General features: G+C 39.3%; 1 protein-coding gene and 1 long non-coding RNA gene across 2 annotated transcripts in view; one reads left to right on the top strand and one right to left on the bottom strand.

The window, feature by feature from the left end:
• Positions 1-5428: 5428 nt before the first annotated feature.
• AADAT (aminoadipate aminotransferase) lies at positions 5429-23408 on the bottom strand. Its single transcript, XM_054825085.1, is given in 16 exon segments — positions 5429-6371; positions 7518-7619; positions 8285-8391; positions 9849-9913; positions 12306-12367; positions 13224-13320; positions 14591-14673; positions 15872-15937; positions 16464-16673; positions 17977-18051; positions 18710-18842; positions 19848-20016; positions 21670-21738; positions 23033-23273; positions 23276-23380; positions 23382-23408. Coding segments are annotated over 16 exon segments (1653 nt in total). The 3' UTR covers positions 5429-6329.
• Positions 9954-23641, top strand: part of LOC129206221 (uncharacterized) — a 222716-nt gene continuing 209028 nt past the window's right edge. The window contains exon 1 of the long non-coding RNA XR_008577058.1: positions 9954-11228. This is a non-coding gene — a long non-coding RNA (uncharacterized LOC129206221). The remainder of the gene's footprint in view (positions 11229-23641) is intronic.

Raw genomic sequence — 23641 nt, 5'->3', positions numbered from 1 at the left:
GAAAACCAGTTATACTTTTATAAACACTTAGGGGACGGCAGGAACTTTTTACCCCGGCCCACCTCATGGCTTTGGTACCACAGCTAAGTGCTTCCAAAGAATTCTTCTGAACATCGTTTACAAAATACCCCAAGGCCTAAACTGCAAGGATGCAAAACAGGCATATACAATGGCCTTTAAAATAAAATGCTACTGACATCAGATGTCTATGTTGTTTATGATAATATGATTATCATAAGAGGCTCAAATGTGATTTTCTTATTTCTGACATCAGACAGCAAAAGGTGATTTGCCAGTACAGAAACTATTTCCATTGGTGTATTTCCTACCCGCTCTTTTACCTACTTTATAAAACCCTCCTGTCTAAAAGGGAAATTTCATGTTTCCCTGCTTAGGATAGGTTTTGAGGAGACTATGGAGACTCTTTTGAAAACTCATTAATTAGGGGAGCAGCTCCAGACTTCTGAAATATAGCCTTTTTATCCCTTACCTTTGGCTTTAGGGAATTAGCTGAATTCATACAAGTGACATGACTGGAGAGAACCTCATGTAATGAAGGGCTCTTTAATCCGATAGATTATTCTGGTGGGTTTTCCATCATTTTAAGCCTTAAACCCAAGATAGGATTTCGTTCTCAGAGATAATGAAAATGCGTGGCCTTCATTGTAAAGCTGATGATGATCTCCTCTGGCTTTGAAACTCATGAGTCACTGGGATTCTTGTTCACAGCAAACACCACTTGCAAACGTGACTGATATCCACAGCGTTCAATCCCTGAATCATCTGTGCATGTTGCTTTCTAAAAGTCCTCTCTGTGGTGATCTATTTTGTGGGAACTAATTTAACATCTAAGGGTTATCGCAAAATTGCTAGGGAGAGAATTAAACGTGGCCATAGAAGATTGCCATTGTAATCAGCTTCATAAAAATACTATCGCTGAGTAACCTAATTCATCTTGAGAGTAAAAATAAAAAGTTCATAAAGGTATCCAAGAGAAAAGTTTAAACAGAGCAACACAAAGTAGTTAGTTTCCTGATAAATATGTCTAGTTCCTAATTTATATGACTGGTAATAAATAACAGTAACGAGATAGCAAGGAATAAGAAAGATAAAAAATAGGAAACATTTTATTATGCCAATTAGGAATAATACTCTTACTTATTTGGTATAACTGCTGTTACTTGAAGATATAGGCAATATTGTATTCCTGATAGTTACCCATCTCCCAGAGATACATCTCCCAGAGTCAGTGCTGGTCCCCTATAGTGATACTGGCTGCTTTAAATGAAAAAATGTTTGGGTCAGACTTGCCACCAGCCAGACATTAATTACAGATGAGATTAAGTATGATGTGACCTACAAGAAATGCAGAGAATAATGTAAAAGCAAACTCGGTCATCAAATTAATAAAAGATAAACAAAATGGTGGCAATTGTAAGAAAATAAATAGGCCAGAATCACTGGCTTTGATTATTGAAAAAAATACGTTACCTGGGGGGCCTGTGGAGAGTATGATTAGAGAGATCCCTAAAAAGAGACGGAAGGCCAGATGAAAAAAAAATACACTGAGATGCAAAAGTGTGGGTTAAGCACTTGGGGTGGAAAAGGTATGAAAAAAATTGGATACTGTAAGAATCATGGGTATTCTCTTTTGGTTTAGATTTGTGATAAAGTATTTCTTTTCTTATGTATTTCTAAAGGGCCTTTTGCTATTTTTCCTTCATGTTTGTGGGATACCTAAAATATTTACAGTTTCACTGGCTATGCCCTTACAAAGACAGTAACTCAGTCTTTCTCAGAGATGCAGGAAGCAGCTTATTTGCTTATTAAATAATGTCTTCCAAGTTCTTGGAACTGTGCTGAAAATGGTATTTTACATAATCTACCAGGAGGGTTTTCAGGCTGGCGTCACAAGCAGGATCTGGTTAGAAATTCCAGCGTGCAACATGCGGAAGAAAAAATCCCGAGCCAGGCCAATGGTATTCTACCTCTGTTAATGCCTGATTTTTTTTTAAGGAAAATGCAGGAAAATCTTTTTAATCTTTTGAACCTTTTAGACTCAAAGTTCATTATTAGCCAAATGAAGAGAAAGATACAGTTCAAAGTTCTATGCAAATCAAGAAACCAAAATACCTTCATGTTAATTTTTTCCAGGTCACATAATGGCAAATTCACTTGCTATATCAATCCAGATCTAATTTCATGTAAGTTGAAAATAAAAATAAAATAAAATTTTGAAGGTGTTCTCCAAATTCTGTACAGCTAGTGAGGAATCTTCTAGCAGCAGATTGGTTAACACATTTCTGGGATATTCATTCCTGAAAAGAATCAGCAAGGCCCTTCTCCCATAGGGATATCCCAGCTTTGCAGGACTACACAATAGCTTCCACAGCCATTATGAGAAAAGTGAGGTACCAGTATTCCTGGGAGCAATGCTGGAAGAATGAAAATGTATGTTTCTTTGTATTCGCAGAGTGCTTTTCATTCAGAATGATTACAGTTCAAACACTGCAATCATTCTGTTCCCATCTAAGACACACCCTACAGTGGGCTGCTCAAAAACTTTTATTAAATAATAAAGAAAACAAAACAGATTAGGGCATGCACCAGCACAGCTCAGTGGAGTTCTTTTAAGTATTTACCCCAGTGTATCACAATCCAGATTGTAAAGGCGGAACTGAAAGTACCGCAGATCTGTAGGATGCAAGGTTTTAACACACAAGATTGCACACAGAGCAAACGATTTTTAAATGATGAAGTTTAAAATGAAACTTGCCTTCAGAATTTAGGGGACTACCCCCAAAAGTAAACCAAGTATTTTTCACAAAAATGCTATAAATTCTTGGACATCACCACTGATGCTCAGGGACTGACATTCAATTAGATGAAATAATTTTCTGCATGCTCACAGTTTAACATAAGAACTGTCATATTGTATATACACATACATTCTCTCTTCTAATGAATTCCCCATAGAAATCTTTTTTCCTCAATAATTCATTAATCACAGCTGTGCAGAAAGGCTCTCGTTTGGAAGTAAAGGGGGATATTTTCCTTCAGATCAATGACCTGTGTGGACCTAAAATTTGTAAATGTATTTTATGCAGAAGTTCAGGAATTATGTTGGAGTTGTTATAGTTAATATTTCCAGTCTTCCAGGGAAGAACTGCTCCCCCTTGCTACATCTGTACAACTCTCAAAGCAAAAGTGGGATGCATTGTATGATGAGTCTTAATGCGTGCAACAACAGGTGCACACATGAAGTGTGTAGGATGGGTTGTGATTTATGTCTCTTGTACAGCAGAATTGTTCGTGTCATGTACAGTGGCTATTTGCCCAGAATTTCTAGGTGTTTTTTGTTAGCCAAAAGCTTGAAAACCCGGTGGAACCGAAGTGTAGGTACAACAGAAAGGGCAATTAATTGCCGCTCAGAAATAAGTCTGGAGACCCAGCCTGCCCGGAGCTGCCCACATCAGGCAGCTCCCTACAGCACTGCTGTAAGCTCTTCTACAGCTGCCCCTGCCTAGGGCCAGAGGATGTGCTACCACACCGAGCCCTTTCCTTCCCTGTGTCCTCTCCTCCCCAACGGTAGATTGCCTCACTTGCATCAGATGGCTTAAACCCAGCTATGAGTGAGAAAGGTTATTTGCTTTTGGATGGATCAAACAGAAAGGGAAAACCAAAACTTTCGTTTGGCACATAATTTCTATGTGAACCTGTTGTGTGGCCTTTTCCTTTTGTCTCTAAGTGGCTTCCTCCAGGAACATTTAATCACAGTGAATGCTCTCTCCCAGGAGACCAGTGTGCTTTCAGAGGTTCAGGGAAACAGTGTGTGCATATAAGATTTCACTCCCGTTGTTCAATTTGCATTGTTCAGGATATTAATTTAATTTTAGATGCCTCACCAGAGTCAGGGAAAAAAACCAAACTCTCTATAAATTAAATTAGCTGATAGCAAAAGCATCTAATGTGCAGCAAATGGAATTGCATTTTGCTTACATTCAACTAAATTAACATTCAGACCTCTGAAAGTTAAGAGGTGTATTATTCAACACATCACCAATATAAAGCTTGCTTAATAATGATATTTTGATTATGTTTTTCTAATTCAGGTCTGGCTGAATGACAATATGACAATAGTATTTGACAATGACAATAGTATTTCCCGAGAGCTAAAATCCGTCTTCAATCACATTTACATTTATTCTTCTGTATAAATATATTATTCTAATTAAACAGACACACCAGTTCATTCTGTTGTATAAAATTATTTTCTAAATTGAACTCAAGATAAAAATTGCTTTACTGATGATAGCAAAGTCAGAGCTTTCAAAATTTCTACATGTGGTTAGGAAACTGAGTTGAAACGTGAAAACTTGGTGTCAAGCAGCATTGCACGGAGGACACTGCTAGTTTAGACCCCCCCGTTAGCACCATCAGTGTCAAAAATGACAGGTTTGTCTTCAAAGACACTGTTGGTGCCCTGAGAGCCACTTGGGGACTGTGGGCTCTCCCCATGCTATGTCACCTCATGGGTCCTGGCTGCCCAAGGCCAGCCCAACTCCATGGCAGGGCTGACCCCATCCACTGCATCAGCTTGCCTGCTTGCCCACTGGCAGCGGCCCCGCTCCTGCTGCTGACAAGGAGGATTGGAGGGGGAACCTGAAGATGTGGGTTGGGCTGCAGATGACGTGTGGTGGGACAACAGACCCAGCCTGCTGTTTGCAGAAGGCAGGCTGGAGTGACAGACAAGTTGGGACCATACCAAGTACCTGGAATGGGTGTGAGAGGAAAGGTGTCATGTACTGATATCAAATTGGAGAAAATTAGTCTGAAAATCATGTGGGTTTGACTACAAGTCACAGTAATCTGGGAAGAGGGGAAAGGATTGAGCTTGGATATGCTGCTCAAGAAGCTGCAAAGTGCAGAGATGGCTTGGATGCGTGACTAAATTAAAAGGCTTGAGAAAAAAGGTGATCCTGGACTGAAGGCACTGGAATGATCCTGATGATAGGAGAGATGCCGGGAAAGGCACACATCTGTGCTAGTTCGTTACGACACATGGTATTTATAACTAGGGGGAAAAGAGGAAATGGAAATTACTAAAACAATGACTCTTGTGAAACTTCCAGTTAAGCAAAGTTGTGCCTGACCCATATTTGCTTGGGTTACCTGAGCTGCTAAAGGACCGGCTGGATCCTGGAATGTGTATTTTTACTTTGAAATTCTGAACACTTGCACATGATGAAACACCCATGTGCTATTGGTGGAAAACTACAGCACTTTCAACCAAGCAGTAAATAAAAGTTCAGTCACTAAGCAAAACAGGAAGCCTTGGAGATCTGTACAGTTAAAACTTTCTGAAGGTTTTGTACATGTTGCCACGTATCAGATGTTTGGGATGATAATAACCAAGGGACTAGAGATCAAAACATTTCTTTATTTTTTCATTTTGCTTGCTTTGTACATCTGGCAGTGTCAGGGTATTAATAGTCCATTCCGCTACATCCCCTGATCAGTTACTTAATGCTCACTGTTCAAAACCACGTCTGATTAACAGAGAGCAGAGAGCAGTTCTGTTAGCACATCCACATGCCTTTGCAAACCAGACATTTTCTAACACAGCTACAGAATAATTATCCACAGACTTAAGTGAAAGCCAGCAACCAGAAAACCTTTTACAAATTAGAGAATGAGCCGCAAAACCCACACAAATTGCAAGGGACCTTTGGCCAAATAGTTTTATTTGTAATCATAGCCTAATTTTGCTGGATCAGTTTCCATTTTTTTAACGTCCTTACATCAGTTTTATCTGTCAAAACTTTAGTAAAACTAAATACTGATCTTCAAATCTTCAAAACCAGATGCCATACAGCAGAACAAGAAGGAGGGTGACACACAAAACCAATTCCAACATAAGGTGTTGGAGGAATGTATCAGTTTGGATTAAGTAATAATGCTTAAGACCACCTCAGGTGCAACTTCCTAAGTAACTGATTTCTCTGTTTCCCAACACAAATGGAAAACAAAAACAAGGAAAAAAAAGAATTAAAATCTAACAAAAGCATGGATTTGATGGGAAATAGAACATTCTTGTTTTGAGTATTTTAAATGTTTCTGAATTCGAATGAATTCAGTAATGCAATGTCCTGTCAAAAAAAATAAGTAAATTGTTTTTCAATCTGTCATTTTTGCTTTTTTAGCTGAAATGATCTAAGGAAACATCCACTGTATTGTGCTTGCTTTTAAAGTGTTCTGATGAAATCCAAATATTAGTAAATATTTTCTGGAGATGATTTTGATTGCTGCAAGAGGTCTATTTAGCTTTTTCACAAAGCTTCTTTTATAAGGTCAGCCAGTCTCTTGAAGGCCTGCAATGACACAAATACGGTTCACGTTTATATTCCAGCATTGCTTAAATAGGCAACACATGAAACCTGTAAAGCTACTAAAAACCTACCCTAACCATATACAAACTCAGTATTTTATACTGCGAAATTCTGCTGATATTCTGTTTTCCTTTTACAACAACGTGTATGGGCTCTGACTGGACAAAGCTTTCACTTCTCTGACAGAAAATAAAAGGCAGACAGACAAATACATATATTGATGTTCAAAGGTTATTCAGAGTTCAGATGCAACTAAGCAGTTGTACTGTTAATACAAGTAGTGATCCCTTTTAACTTAATATAAGGGCCTACAGGCTCCAAAGGTGAAAGAAAAGGAAGAACAGTTGAGTGGGGAAGCATATAAAAGATACCATTTGATTGTCAATAGTGTGGTTATGAATTACTTTTACAAAGAAGAAGGAAGAAATGGAAGAAATACAGAAGAAGAAATAGAAAGGCAACAGAAGCGCTTATCTGTTATGATCCTTTGTGGCTGAATGAAAGTACAGCTACAAATACTGAGCTGTTTCAAGCACCTGAATCAAACAAATATTAAATCTGCACAAATAAATGTGTCCTATCTTTCTTCCCACTGATTATACAGATACAGCCTAATAACATCCAAAATGTTCCTAAAATACATAGAAGATTAGTATCTGAGAAATGAAATGCAACATATATGTAAATTGTATAAAAGAAAAACAATAATCTTTCTTATAAAGAAGTGGCAACACACACACAAAAGAAAGCAGGTAATTCAATCTCAGGAATGTAAAGTCTGGACAGTAAAAGATACGTGATGCCTGCTAATGCTAAAACAAATAGCAAAACTTAACTTGACTTCAGTAAAGCCTTTATGAATAATATCTGGGAGGATTAGGTGTGAGATGCTATAAGATACACAGAAAAATTTCAAGTGGTCCTAAAAATCTGGTACCTTTCAGGTAATTTGGATATGAGTACCTTGCCTAAGAAACAGCTAATGCTGTTTCAAAAGTACTGCTTAATCACCAAGTACTAAAAAAACTACACTAGCATTCAAGAAAACACATAAGGAGAAGTAAAAATAAGGGAGCATTATTACGTGAGAAACTGACTTGATAAGAACGTAAAAAAAATCTCACTTACCAGATCCATCTGGGCTGGAGAAGACAGAGAGAAGGAGGCTCTGACATAAGAACTAGGCTCTGAACTATTGATATTGAACGCTCCTCCAGGAACGAGTAACACCTAAGAAAAATTGATTAGCCACCCAGTTATCACCACTTCTACAGTTTTGAAACACTATGTTAAATTAAATTTGAGAAGGCTCATTGCTGAAACACTGGTATCAGAACATGGCTTAATATATTTCTTCTCTTCAAAATGAGAAGCCAAAAATACGCAACCTGGAATCAGACTTTTCATAACAAAATCAAAGGGCTCTTTGGTTTTGGTTACCTAGGCTAGTGGGTTACCAGGGCTGGCTTATCATCACAATGTTTAGAAGCACCAGCGAGGTGGGATGTAGTTTACTTGGTACACAGTGCTGGCTCTTATAAACTGCAGAAAGAAAATCTCACTTAATTTCTTTTATCAAAAAGATTTAGTGGACAGACATCATTCATATATGAACATATATTAATATGTTTATAGTATACATGACATTGTACTATGTATTGTAATGGTTTAAATTTAAGTAAGCTCATTAAATACCTACATCTGAATACAGACATGAAAATATTTTATTAGTGAGTCACTATGTGACAATGCCTGACTTGCAGACTCAATGATGGTGCACAGCAAGTTCCCTGCTTTTTTATGTGCGTGCCTATGTGTGGATAGATGTGGTAAATATATTTTATTTTTCCCTTATTTCATTTTAGTATCATAAGCCATTAAACCATAGGTCATACTTCTTTCTGCAAAGCTTTTTCCATGATCAGCTGCTGTGTATCAGAAACACCCTTAATTTTGATCCATAAGAACATGCCAGCAGCAGGAGGGTACCATTCTGCCAAGTCTGGAGAGAGAGAGAGAGAGAGAGAAAAGAAGGGAATCAAGAAAGAAACTTCTGCCCCACCTTTAACTGATACATCATAGATTCAGTGATGTTATGCATTTGTTGCTCCAATGAACAAAAAGGGAATGCAGGCCACAGAGCCAGGATGCCACTTGCCAAATTTAAAGTACTCCTAATCAAATCTGTGTGGGCTTACTGCACTTGTGTTGGTATCCTCAACACTTTTTGTGAAAGTGATTGCTCTGAATTACAGAAGTCCCAAACATTAACAAACTATAGTTGTTGACTACTTTCAGATCAAGTAAACAATCTAAAATAATTTTTCTGATGCAGTTTCTCCGAATATCACATTGGCTATCGATACAATTTAAAGTGTAGCAAAGCACAAAACTGTTTTCCTTTAAGTTACAGTGATTACAGATTTTTCCTCAAAGAAAAGGAGAGCCTAGGAGTTATGAGGAGGATGGGAATGCTTAGAGAAGATTTATGTCTTAAATTATATATGCAAACTTACTGTATACCTTTTGTTTACCTAGAATTATTTATCTCATTTTGGACATATTTTTGAAGAAGCTATTTATTTGACATCTTCTCCAGCTCTTCCTTGACGTATTTAACCATTACGTATCTACAAAATAAAGGTCTTTCATAATACTATAGTACTATAGACCCTATAGTCTTTTACGTGAGTATATTCTCACAATACACTTTAAGGTAGTCCAGTGCTATTATGCCATTTTGATACTTGGGGAATTGAGACAAAGAGGGCCTACCGAGGTCAACAACCCGTAGCTGTTCAGAGCCATGTACAAAAAGAAGAAATACTTCATATATAAAAAAATGGAATTAGCAAGAGTAAGTACATTAATGATTGTGTGGTGTCCAAGTACCCATGTCCCATGGACGTATCATCTAAAGTAGGCAGGCAGTTCTTAAGCTGCTATTGCTGATTCCACTTAGACTGACTAAAAGGAATCACCAACTGTAATCGCATTATTGTTGGTCAAATTCTTTCTATGCTCTGTGATTAACCACAAAAGACGACATTTGAAATTGATTTCTGACAAAAAAATGATTATCACTACTGCTATATCGATTGTTTACATCTTTTTTTAAATTAAGACCACTAAATCTGGTTATTTCATTTCAGACAGAGATTTTAAACACAGAAAGTGTAAGAACATAGTGGAGTGAAATATATGCTCTTTGTAAAACTGCTTTATACAGTAATGTGGTGAGCTTTTTTCTCATCACCATCTCCTTGTCCCACCAGAAAAGCATGAACACAGCAGCACTAGGTAATTTGTCCTAAGCTTAATATTTAATGTCATTGATTTGCTTATAATGCTTATCTGTCACTTCAGTCAAGAGATGAACTTTAGTGATTTTTCTTGAACACAAAGATGATAAATAGCTAGAAAAAAACCTAAGTAATTAGCTGTGTTGCACTCACTGACCTTTTAACCACCTGTCAGCAGCAATGAGCATTGCATCCCGCTGGGTCCTGTAGAACTCCACCACTCTGAAAGTAAATTACCAGTTCAAAGTCATGATCCCATAGCACTTCAGAGTCCATTTGTTTCCAAAGGCAGAAACAAAGCTTTTCTGCTTGAACAATCTAAGTGCATGTCTAATGGAAATACGAGCGTATCCTAGATGAGCACGATAGAGCATACTGTGTGTATAAAACTTTGTATATGTATCAGGGAAGTCTCAAATGCTTCACCATGTCTCCAGCAAAGCACTGATCAACCAGACAGAGGAAATGTCTGTGTGGCTGCCGCTGAAGCTTTATGTACGTCATGGAAACCCTTTATCTATTATAACCATTCTATTATATTAGGGGGTACAAGCCCTGTTAGCAATATTTACCACACAGACATACCATACAAACATACTGAAGAAAATGCAGGACTTCTGCATATGCAAAAGCATAGACTGGATATTTATGCATTTGGGTTGAATTTGTGTAATAGGAAATAATGGAAATATTTCACAAGGTAAAAAGCAAATCATATGATAAACCTGTCATGACTATTTGACAGCTTCCCCATTTCTAAAGTTTTGAACCTATCTATCTCCTTTCACACTCTGAGTAAAACTTGGAAATAATTCAACCTCTTACTGGGGAAAATGACCCTAACCCAAGTTTCAACATGGACAAGTCTTGTGCAGTGGCTTTTGTTGGTATAAAATGAGATAGCTGTGATTCAGCAATGGGAGACATGAGATAAATGGCTGATACAGAGCTCATAAATCAGATGCAAATGTGTTCCCTTCTCTGTAGAGAAACTATACTTAGTAATTTGCATAATTTTACATTTTGATTTTTTTAATACTCTCTGAACCAATAGCTTTGATTTCTGGATCTATTTTATTACTGATACCAAAGCTGATACCAAAGGCTTATATAGTTTTGGGACTCAGCCTATACCAACTGCTACATTTTGCATGAAATGGTAAATCTCACTTATGTAGTTTCTACCACATCACAAATTCTGTTCCAAGTTTTTTGCCTGTTATCATTTTACTTTCATGTTGGAATGAAATTGTGTTAGTGAGAAAAGACTTCCACAAAAACGTAGCTGTTCCAAACAACATGCTAGCTCCTACTCAAAAGCATGATCTAACAAACCTTGATGAACCTTGTCCAAATGAAATCACCTGGAAAAGATTGCAGTCAGCTGTTGGACCTCATCAATAAGTCACCTGACAACAGAGTCTAGGAGTTTATAAAGGGTTGCAGCCACCCTCATTTAACACTATTCTCATTAGAAAAGAGGAAGAACAGTCTTCTGGCTTGAACAAGGATACTTTTTTTTTTGGTCTACAAGAAGGTAAGTGAAGAGATGTATTTAGTGTATATTTTTTGAACTGCTGAAAGTTGAACTAAAGTGTGTTTCAAGTTTCCTTTTTGCTCCTATTTCTTAAAACAAGGCAAAGCCAGGATTGGTGTGTCTCCTTTTTTCTTTTCTTTTTTTTAAATTCTTGTGTTTACAGTGTGGACAACAGGCCGTTGCTCAGGGGACAAAATTGGCTGTTACAGTGAGACGTAAGAACTTTTTCCATGCTTTGCTCATGTTCCTGTTACAGGCCTCTGCAGAGTGTAGCACACTATCCACTGAAGTAGGAAGCTTAGGGTTCTAATGGCATCCAAGCATGGCTTGGATGGGGTTGGAACTAGATGATGTTTGAGGTCCCTTCGAACCCAAACCATTCTGTGATTCTATGATTGGAAATGAAGCACAGATACTCAAGAGAAACTATACTCCCCCAGCATAATAACTGAAAACTAAATGTGCGTCAGTCAGTATGTAAGAACTGCCTTGCTAAGTTAGACCTTAGCCCAGCGCTCTGTCTCCAGGAGTGGTGATAGAGGCAATGTTCAGCAAGTGTATGTGAACCTCACTGCTCTCTGTAGCTTTTTCCATCAGCATCCACAATCATTAGATTAAGGATGTTAGAGGGTGAATCCTTGCTGAGTTAGTGAGGCAAGAACTTCCTTTATAGAAGCTGTGCTGACTTTTTCTCAATAGATGATGTGCTCAGTGATCTTAGCCTTTCCTACAGACTCTGCCACCTGAGCAGGGATGAAAACTTTATTCGTGGACTTGGAGCTCCCAGGATCCTCTTGAGTTCTGTTCAGATGGGAGCTGCATAATGACTGTTCCAGTGGACTGGCAGATTGTCTGTCTGTAGTGGGAGTTTACATGCCCTGACCTCCGTGTCTATGACTTCACACAGAACTCCTTCAGGACTCTTGCACGAATACTGTCAGTCTTGGTGACCTGGCTTATCCAGTTGGCCTAATATTGATGCATCTCCTCTGACTTCTTTACTGCAAAGAATGTTTTGTGTAGGTAACAAGAAGCAGAATAACAGATGATAGGATTCAGCATATGATATGACCCTACCTGTCTATATGCTCCAAGAAACCCTTTTCTCCCCATTGCTGAAGCAGCTGTGATATCATAATCTAAAGAAATAAAACACATAATCAATACCATGTTTTAAACAGGACTGTTCTGCAATCATCAAAAGATATATATCCGGATGATTTATTCAAAATTCCACCCAGGCAAGAAATTGCATGTGGGGTCTCTTGGAGCCCTTTATAAACAGAGGTGGCAACAGCAACAAGCCATTGTAGCCGTGTTACTGCTGTCTCCAAGGATCATGGCAGTGTTTGGAAGCTGGGGCAGGGGGAGGGAAGAATGGATGGAGAGCTAAACATGGTAATTGGGGAGAAAAAGGAAGGTAATGTTATATTGCTTTACCTTCCTGCCCATACCAGCCTCTCTGCTTTAATGCTGCCTCTATGGCGAACTAATGGAGTTGGAAGATGGAAGCCATATTTAGATGTGCTCAATGTCTCCTTTCCTTATTACTAACTGTAACGGGACTGTAGTTGGCAGCCTGCTTTGTAATGTCTGTCGGCTGCCAGTATTGTTCTAATTACAAAGTTGAATGAAAATATAAAAAAAACTTAAGTGCTTCCAATGCACATTTTACACTGAGGTTTTTCAAGTGAACCTACTAGAAAGAGATCCAAAGTATTTTAAATCTTGATTCTTGAAATTAAAAAAAAAAAAAAATCAAGAATTATCAAATTCTTGAAATCTTGAAAAAAGCTGTGCTTTCTGTGCACTGAGACACCCTCTAACTCTGGTTGTAATTTCTATGGTGGTCTCCCTTCTTTTGCCAGAGTTCACAATGTACGTGCTTGTTATAAGCAAAACTGCAAAAGCGCAGAGCTGCTTGATTTTGGTTTCTTAAGACTTCAAGTATGTTATCTTCTCTAAATACAATTCAGTTGGCAGTTTGGTACTTGCCTGTGTGAAAGTGCTGGTGTGCATTGTTGAAACCTGAATGTGTAGAATAACTCTGTCGATAAGAGGCTTGGGACCTGTCAGAAAACCTATTCTTAACCTAGAGGAAAAAAAAAGAAAAAAGTTACTACAGAAATGCAATGTGCTAATACTTTGTGAGTTATGGTTTGACTTATAACTGGGCAAACCTGTAACCATTTCATTGACGTTGTAAGGATCTTTTATGTATTTATCTATATCTTAACACTGCCCTAAGCCTCAGATTTATGCAACTTATGAGCCGAGCACCAAAGTCATGAAATAAAAACATTTAAGGGTTTTTAATGCTTATAGTTGCTCTTAGTTCTGAGACTTCAGGACATATCTCAGTTGTAAGCTTTCCTCTGCAACCATAAAGATTACATGAATCAAAGGGAAGGAAAGATAGGTTTTCACATAATGAAAAGTGATGAATACTCAGGCTTTATGAAAAACAGATGGGAAGTGGCAAACAGCTTTACTCTTTCACTCCCTTTCAGTACTGCAGAATAAATGGAATTTAGACTGATAAACCAGATTCTTATTCGTGCTTCAATGCTTATGACCCATCTTTGCAGACTGGCTGAAGCTCTTCGAAGAAAAATAGAATCAGTAAGCTCATATGTGTCTTTGACAAAGATAAAATTGTATCATGCCTTTTTGCAGTGTCACTTCTGAAAGTGCAATCACGCTTAGTATCATGTTGTCCCCTCCCTTTCTCGGGGATGGGATTATAATACACTAGCTGCCAGTGCAGAATTCATATTACTTTCTTATATCTATTAGAATAATAAACAAAGGCAAGTTAAAAATCAAATACATTGATTTGTGTGAAATGCAAACCAGCCAGCTTAGTTTTACCAGCAGGTGGAAACAGCCTGAAAGAACTGTAAGGCTAGAAAATGAGAGATCAGTATAGCCCTATGAGTAGTTTGTGGAGAATGATGCCATTATTTCTCTTCTGTATTACAAATTCAGGGAGTCTGCAGGAATGGTAAGAGATAGAAGGAGAAATAGGAAAAGAAGATAGAAAAGCTCCTAGAAGTTCCAGGAACAGGGCTATAATCCAGCATCTGTCCTTCTGCCTATATGGTGTCTGCAAGAACAGGCTGCCTGGGGAGAGTGGCTGCACTGTCAGTATCAGAAGAGAAACAAAATTTGGAGTTAAATGACTGCCAAGAGATGACATGAAAAGTGAGCAGACTGAGAAAAGCTGTGGATCCAAAAGTACATTCCAGAAATGGATAGGCATTAGATGAAAAAACACTATGACATGTCTGATCATTTTGTATGAAGTATGTCTTGTGCCTTAACTGAACAGGCAATGCTGAGCAGTCTGAAGCTGGCCTTACCCAGATGAGAGAATTTTAGAGAAAGAGTCAGTCCTGATAACTCGGCCATCCACATCCATTGAGAGGAAAGTTGGTGCCCATGGCTTGGAAGAAAAATAAAAAATAAAATTCAAGGTGCTAGTAAGGATTAGATTGAATTATTTTCTTTACTATGAAGACATAATTAATTTCTTAAAAGATTTTGTTGATAAATATTTTACAGATGCATATTCCAAGGGAAAAAAATGCAGTAACTTGCTGACAAGTGATTGTTTAGGCTAGCTGTCTGAGGTATGAGTACAATATTCTATGAAAGTCATCAAGGAATCAGCCTTGTTATCTTCTGATGCTTAGCCTACTGTTCAGCATAAAGTGTTCAGTTGAAGGTTTGGTATAATGCCATAAATGAGAGAGAAATAATGATTTCACTGCCAAGATTTTTTTTTAATGGAATAAACAGAAAGATGCTGATACTTAACTTCTAAGATGGGGCCCTGTAGTTTTTAGCTTTATCTTAAAGGAAATCAGAAGATATGACTAAATTTGATCTGAGTTCATGCTTTTTCCTTACCAGGAATTCTACTTTTACACCTTTTCTGCTTACACACTCTAACAAAGCTACACAATTCAATGAGTAAGTAAAGCAGTTTTATTGCCTCTTCCCATAAAACCATATTTCAAAATAAAAAATATTGAACTTTAGCTTCTACAATCTCTTACTGCTTTATAAGATCAGCTCTTATTCCTGAAGTTAGGTACTTTTGCAGTCTGCAACTGTAGATCTATATGTGAAGACAGGTCAACACTCAATTGTTACCCATTTGGGGAAAATTTACATGAAGGAGGGAAGCTGCCTGTCAAATAGTATACCATCCTGTGGCATCTGGGAGAACTCTGGTTCTCCAAAAGATGAAGGGGTAAAAAAGGGATACAGTAGACTGGGAGTAGGCAGGCTTCCACTGAACAAAAGAGACTGGGCTGAAAGGAACATTGAGGCTGCTGTTTTCAAGTACTGCTTCAGTGGCATACTTGTTTTGCTCTGGAGGCAAAGTCTGTGCCATTTTCCAACTACTGAAGTAAATTCTGTCCTGTATAAGGCTTGAGGAATTTGAACCAGTGATTAACAGGACTGATGCAATAAAATGCCACAAAGGGGACAACTTAAAGCTGTAAGGCCTAGCAGTCTATGCTACTACCTTGGTAGGACATAAAGGGGCATGCAGGAAGATTCATGGCTCAAACCTTAGTTCTCTCTTGGACCAGAAAAGAAGGTGTTACTAAGGAGTATGGAAGACAAATTACCTTTTCAAACTGAAGAAAGTAGTAAGGGTCATCTTCTATTATGAGGAAATCATATTTTCTTGCAAGCTAAAGAAATGAATAAAAAGTAAAAATTTGTTCAAACATAAAGACACTGGTAAATTCAGTTCTTCCTATACCGTGGGCCTATTACCAGGACCATATTATGATCCTATGGATTGCTCATTCACGATATACAAGGCCCTACCAAGAGAAGCTTTCAAATGCCCAATTTGGACACCAAGCAATTGTAAGAGTAAACATGGTACCTGCAGTACAAGGACACATGTATATAACTGAATGTCTATTCCACGTAGTGTTCAAACTGTGCAGAAAACTTGCAATATTTCTGGTTTGAAGCCCATGGCAAAGATACCAGCCAGCATGGGCTACTACTGCAAAAAAAATTTATCTAATGCATAGTCTGCCTCTGAAGAATTGCCATGAAATAGGTCCTGCCAGAAACAAGTTCTAGGAGGAATGTCTTCTGGACCAATAATGGGCCTAAATGCCACACATGGGGTATCCTCAGCTGAAATGAGACTGACATTTATCCATTTCCACCTACAAGGTTCACAAGGCCCCAGCTACATACCTGGTAAATCTCCTTCTTGCGCTCTGTGGTTAGAGAGTTTCCAGTTGGGTTGCAGCCATTTGGAATAGTGTACAGAAATTTTGGGAGGTGGTGGCTACGATTTTTTACATCTTCTGGGCTCCAAGTAGACAGAATTTCTTTTAGAGCTTTTGGAATAATGCCATGTTGGTCACTAGGAACGTTAATTATGTTACAACCCAAAGGTCTCAGCTGTTGATAGGAAGGACAAAACTGTCATAATCCCATAATTCAAAGGTTTTCCTTTTGACATTGGCACTGTAAAATTTCAGCAATAGAAAGTCCTTCTGACTTCGTAGCTATCACCTCAAACTCTATTTGCTTGTAATTCAAAAGAAAGTTTGCCTGAATTTGCCGTGAAGCTTGTCAAACTTACTGCATTACTCTTATTTGCCCTGTTGAGCCAATAGAGAACAAATGGGTAGCTCCCATGTTTAACTGCTGCTCTTCCGTAGGAAATCACACATGGCTTTCCAAGCAGAAAGGGATTTTGTGGATTTGAACTATTTTCTCTCAGGACTCGTCATGCTCTCACCACAGATAGTAAGTTCAGAACACCTTCACTTCCTACTGACAATTTACACTCTGCTTTACTGGAACTGCCAGAACTATAAGCTACTCCTCACTGACAAAGGGCAAAGAATCTGTTCTCAATAGATATATTCAGCAATACAAGGGAGAATGAAATGATGCTACTGCAATGACATGTTGACAGCAGTATGAAAAAACATAGGTAAAATACTAACAAAAAAGCATGCTGTTTCCCCTCTGTGGAATTTCAATTTGTACCATGTAGTTAGTGCCCTGCATTTTTTAAGTAAAAAAGCAAGTTGCTGCATTGTCAAAATATGTTTGATTAGACAAGATATACTCAACACAGCAAACAAAACCAAAATTTTTTGATGCAAGGAAAACTAGATTGAAATTTTGGTGTATTATCTATCCTAACCCTTCTTACAGTTCTTATGCATTTTGAGCTGACATGTAATTATATACTGATTAAATTGCTTTTCAGAAGTAAACTTAGTTATTTTTCTGTAGTTCTTACTAATTCACATCTTCATACTCATATATGGATGTTTCAGACCTATTCCAATTTTATGCTATTTATAGCTATGGTATAATCAGACCAGGAAATACTTCAGGTGAATGTGCTGACACATTGAAATACCCACTTGTTATAAATTTGTTTCAACCTGACTAGGTTGCGATGGCTTGGCTTTCTGATCCCAAATGTCACCTTAGCCCTTGAATGAACTAGGATTTGGAAAAGGAACTTCTGTCCTGGGAGTAGCTTTTATAGAACTTTTAGTAGAAAAGCTTCTATGAATTAATATTTATCAACTTATCTGGACTAACACTAAAAACTTGATTCTTTGATATGTTTTTACAGTAAATATGGACAGTTTATATACACCTACAGATCAAGTACTAAATTGCTGTTTACTTCAAATCTGATATTCACAGTGTTTTGCAGCTAAAAAAAAATACTTACAGCTGCTAGTGTCCCAGAGTATGTAGGTGCATCCAAAAGGATGTTGTCCCCAGGATTAATGAGCATTTCAAACACCTGTGAGAGAAAAGTCTGTTTTAGAAAGACTGTGCCATGCTTGTACATATACTTCATACCTCTGACTTATTAGTGTGATTAAAAATCTTGATTAGGTATTAGTAATTCCCTAGCCATTTAATTATGCTGTCTGGGAGAAAAGCAATGAACAGATGAAAAATCTGCTTTAGAGCCAAATGAAGCTAGGTAATCAGCTAGAGAATATCATTTTGAAACAGAAAGACAGCGCTCTGTTATATAATAGAAAAAGTGCTTTGGTTACAGAAAGGATCAACTAAGCAGCTGTGAGACTGGACTAGAAAGGGTAATTATTTAAGGAATTCTAACATAATTAGAATTGAGTTATGGTAAAGCAAATAATGCACCTCTGTACTTATTACTGCAGTACTTGAGTAACATTTCATGTTACCTTACAGCATATTTTCTGACAGGCTCTTTGGTTTACCCAAATATTCATGCAGTTCTGACAGATTAGACTGCTGTGCCAGTTTTATTTCAGTTCTGTTATCTTGTATTGATAATACTGAGACATATGTTTAACAAACTACCCTGTATATAGTTATATGGTGGCGTTCAATGCTGAGTATAACTGAACTGATGGAAGAATAAACATCTCTCTGAAACAAATGCTTTTAACATATGGTGCTTTTGGTCTTACTTTACACAAGCCTTCCTGGCTGCCAGTTGTGACACACACTTCCATTCGTCCTTGCTCAGGACTGTAGTTGGCTGTGGGGGGGTTATGTAGATTCCGTTGGAAATCCTTTAGCCAAGACAACAGCTCTGGAATCCTGAAACATGGATAAAATAAGGTGTATCTAACATCTTACATAGGCTGAAGCTAGGCTGTTCCTCTAAATCACTGCCAAATCTAGCACACAGTCCTGAGTCTGATTTCAACTGTCATACAGATACACTTAGATGCTGATTTTGACTGTTTTATCAAATGATGAAAATGAGATAAATGTTTCTTATGGCAAAGCAGAGGAGATAGGCATCTATGGTCCATACACCAAATTATCATACTGAAATCTGGTGTTACTGATTTGCCAAGGATGGAGTAGGGGTGGAGACTGAACAATACCTACTTCTAAGAGTGATCTTGCCACAATCAAATGTGGCAATGACAAAGCTTGCAATACTGCTAGTAATAGGCTGCAGATAATAAGGACTTCTGAAACAGATTTTTAAAAATATTCTTAAGATCTCGTTGTATGTTCACAAATGGCTGGGTTCATTTAAAAATTAAGAACAGTCTTAACTTCATTGTGTGCCTTTGTAGGTACCTAAATATTTTTGCAAACTTGCCACAAGCCTGACTCAGTGCTGGGGAGTTCATGACTACTGAAGTAATTTAATGATATGCAATCTTTGTACTAAAAATGACAATACTACAAATACCTCCAACTACCACAAGTAGTACATAATGCACATAATAGACTTTAATATACGGTACCAAATGAGAGCAAAACAAATACTCCAGAATGTGGAAGCTATTGCAGTGCAGTATCTTTTAATGTGTTGCAAAACACAAAATGATTCCTCCTAGTGATTTGAGATTATCAAAGAGCCAGGAAATGCTCCAGCTTGAGAATTACTACTATTAGGGCTTTTTAAATTACTCATCTGCTCAAAACTTTCCACTTAAACTGAAATGTTAATAGTGAGGCAAACTAAAAGAAGTTAAACCTGGTTTTGTCAAACAGGTTTTACAAACTAGTTTCAAAAACACAGTGGATTAATGCAAAAATAAATGATTTCATGATCCTTGAAATGCAAGCAGCTGTGGCAGATACCCTGCTGAGGCTGAGTACTGGAGAGCTCTCTTCATCAAGTCTTCCTCAATCTCAACAGCAGTTCCATGTCCAATGGCAACAGTAGCCCTCTTAAATGGGAAAACATTAGGGTTTGGTGCCCCTCCAGCCAGAGAGATGAGAGATGGAGGAGATTTCTGCATCAATTCAGCTAGAGTAAAAGGAAAATACTTTGGTTACAATTTGATTATTGCAACACTGATCCTATCCTTTAGTCAGTATATAATAATGGTCCAGAGAAGTTTCATTTTTCACTTTATTTTTTTTAACTGTCATGAATTTAAAAGGGTGACAATTCTTTTTAAACTGACCTTTCCACTTGGATTAAACAGGTGTTGGGGAGGGAGGCAGGACAGACAAAGCAACCCCCTTTATTTTAAAATAAATTATAAATAGCTTTTTCATCTGGACTGCTCTACTATTACAAAAACATTTTCTGTTGCTGTCTTTTAAGTTTAAAGAATTTAAAATGTTAATGATCTTCTGTTTAGACCAACTTGGAATCATTTGCTTTGTTTCTTACTCAGTTTCACTTCAGCTGATATGGCAGTAGTGCAGCTACACTGATAGTTACATCTATGATTAGCTTTTTCATAAGAGAGTGGGAGTGTTTCTGGCAGCCCAATTTTAGTGGCAGAGGCACTGTGCAAATAAGCCGGTATGAAGAAAATTTTAATAGCTCTTGCTTTAAAGTCAGTTTCACAATCATTCAGGCCCAATCTGTGCAGCACAGACTGGACCTTAATCCAGAAAGGGCACTTGATTGCATTAAATCTATAAAGCTCACAATATGGCATTCATGCTGGCTTGACAGTTTTACATCAGATATGAGAGGACATGTGACACCAGACCTGGCTTAAAGCCTCCTGTTAATAAGTTTATTCTCCACTACTTATTAGCAAACTTGAGCATGGGGAGTTAATTCTTATCAGTTCAGCAATATGGGTCATGTCTGTGACTTTTGGTCTGGTAAAGAGAGATTTACTTTGTTATCAAAACTGCAGCCTCAATGTGTGTTGCTGCACAAGGTGTGCTACTTAATATTTGTGTTATGATGCATATCAATGTATCACTTGAAAAAGCATAGAGACTGACTAGAGCAAATTAGTTGACTTAGCTGTACCTGTATGAAGCATTTTAAGTGGAACAGCAAATGCCAACCCCTTACCAAGAGAGGAAATTGACCCCTGAAGGCTTAACTACTGATGTATGTCTCATGGTCTGATTGTGTCAGGTCCCTGTAGGTTTCAACTGAGTAAACAAGTAGGCAGTTAACCTTTTCTATCTGTCACACAGAAGACTATGTAACACAGTAGCCTAAAGATAGTGTTACTACACTTTCCTTTTCTATATTACACTGAGGGTGTGGGCGTACTGAGGAATTTGTGGACAATAACAGGATATAGGAAAGCTAGGTGGAAAGAAACATTATACTGGGACTGAATTTCAAGTCATTAGCAGTTGCTTGTTCCTGGACAATCAGCGTAACAAATTTCAGTAGCAAACTGTGCCAAAAGCCCTGCTTCAGAGGCAGTAGCAGGGATTTTTCAGACACGTGTTGAAGTGACAATACTATGTCTTCTGTATGGATGGGTTTCTGAAATGGTTCAAGGCTTTATTCTTTATACCTGCCTGGCATCTCAACTTGACAAAAGTCAAATGAGTTAACTGGCCTTGCTTGTCAACTTGCAGCATGGTTTTCTTTCAAGCTTTTTCAAGTCTTTAACCATGATACCCCAGCAAAGTCCAGAATGTAGAATGATATCCCTCCAAGAGAACCTTTAAAGAACAGATGTATACTCACTCAGAAGTCTTATTGGAGATGCTTTTCTTGCTGCACTCACGGTGGTGATGAACCGGGAGTAATTCATATCTATGGGGAAAAAGCAATTAGTTGGACATGAAGCTGGAAAAGTGAATAGGAACCCCTGTGCTTTTGTCATGTGCATCTCTTACAAGTAATGCTTCCAATTGGTCATCTCCATAGCTGTGCTCTATTATAAATTAAATGTCAAATTACTTATGTTAAAATCAGTGCTGGAATTTATTTTCCTTTTTGAATTCAGGGAAAAGGCTTCTACTTCATACTCATGGGTTCTGTCACAGCCTCCCAACGACCCTGGCACAGTGAGATTAGGCCAGATGCTGCTGTTCTGATAAAACACAAATAGCAATACAGCTTGGGTCTGGGGAATTTGTTGGTCTGCAGTGAACAGGAAAAAGCCTTTCTCCCCTCCCTTTACTGCCAGCTGTGGAGTTTTAAAAGCAGATTGGACAGATCTTAAACACCCATCAGCTCTCTTTTTAATGAGAATCCAGCTTTATTTAGCTGTATTAAGTACTGCATTTAAAGTGCAAGCCATTTGATGACTGCAAGCCATCATTACATGTTACAATGCTTGTCAAGTTAGAGGGTTTTTTTTAGAAAGGATAATTAAGAATGTCTTTCAAAACGCTTCAGTTGAGCATTCTCCCCCTTCTCCCCGGTGCCCATAGAGATTCAGTGGATAGTGAACCGCAGTCCTCCAGGAAGCCCCAAGGTCTGTTCTCACAGGAAAGCTATCTGCTTCTCCGTAAGGAAAGCACAGGAATCAAATGACGGGAAAGACACCCTGCCATTTTGGCCACTGCTTCCAAGTGTGCTTCTGCTGAATTCATAGAAAATAATCGTACAGCAACACGCATGTGCTGGCAGTTATTAAAAATGATCTGTCGAGCAAGACTGTTTAAAAAACGCCCTCAAGCTTTCTAAAAATAACGTTCTTAACTTTCTTCACCTTCAGGCGCGTTTCCCCCAGCAGAAGCACACCAAGGCCCTGCCGTGGCGGTGCTGGCTACATACAGAGGCTCGCTGCAGCATTTCGGGCATGGCTTCTGCTGTTCCTCCTACCGCCGCCTCCGGCCGGGGACCGCCAGGCTGGCTCCGGCTGTGTTTAACGGCATATCTGAGGCAGCGCCTCGGCCCCCTCCCCGAGGCGATTCCCGAGACACCCCACTGCCGTCCCCCCTTCCCGGAGGGGACACTCTGCGGGGACGGCGCCCTAGGGCCACCCCGAGGGACGCGACCCAACCCGACCGCCTTCCTCCGCTCGCTGCGGTACCCGCTCCGCCGTGGGCCGCGCGGAGGGGACGGTGGCGGCCGTTGGCCGGGCCGCGTGCGCACCTACCGGCAGGACAGCGCGGAGCCGGCGGCGGCGGCCGGAGAGGGCAGCGGCGGCTGCTGGGCATGGGCGGGCCCGCCCGCTCTGTACCCGCGCAGACGGGCCCCGGGGCGGCCTCTGGGCGCCGGGCGGGGCGCTGAGCGGCCCCCGGTGCGGCTTCCTCAGCGCCGCGGGGTGGCCGCGGCGGCAGGCGCCCTAGGCTGCGGGCCGCGGCCGGGCCTGGCCGGTGCAGCTGGCTGCGAGGGGAGCGGGGCCGGCAGCTGGTCTGGTGGCTGCAGGCAGCGCGGCCGTGAAGGCAGCTCGGCTGCGTTTCGCTGAGCGGGTTCGGACGCTGATCCTGTGTAGATTCGTGCAAAGCTCGTAAAACGCACGGCTCCCCCATCGGTTCCTTCTGTGTAATGCCCTAAAATCAAGGGCTGAAGCTCGATAGGTGCGGGGAGAGGGGAGTTAGCCGGGCAGAGGGCACCGAGCTGGGGTACAGCGTGGGCCTGCTGCTAGCGATGGGGCATGCAAAGGGTGGTGGTGGGGAAACCAGAGGAGAATGTGATACCTCTTGTCGTTTTGTTAGGACTAGCGGACCTGGCGTGTTTGGTCAATACATAATTTTTTAAATAA

Source organism: Grus americana, chromosome 4 (genome assembly GCF_028858705.1).
Source record: "Grus americana isolate bGruAme1 chromosome 4, bGruAme1.mat, whole genome shotgun sequence".
NCBI classification, from domain to species: domain Eukaryota; kingdom Metazoa; phylum Chordata; class Aves; order Gruiformes; family Gruidae; genus Grus; species Grus americana.
The sequence above is the reverse complement of the archived record's forward strand: the minus strand, read 5'-3'. Positions and strand labels throughout refer to the sequence as shown.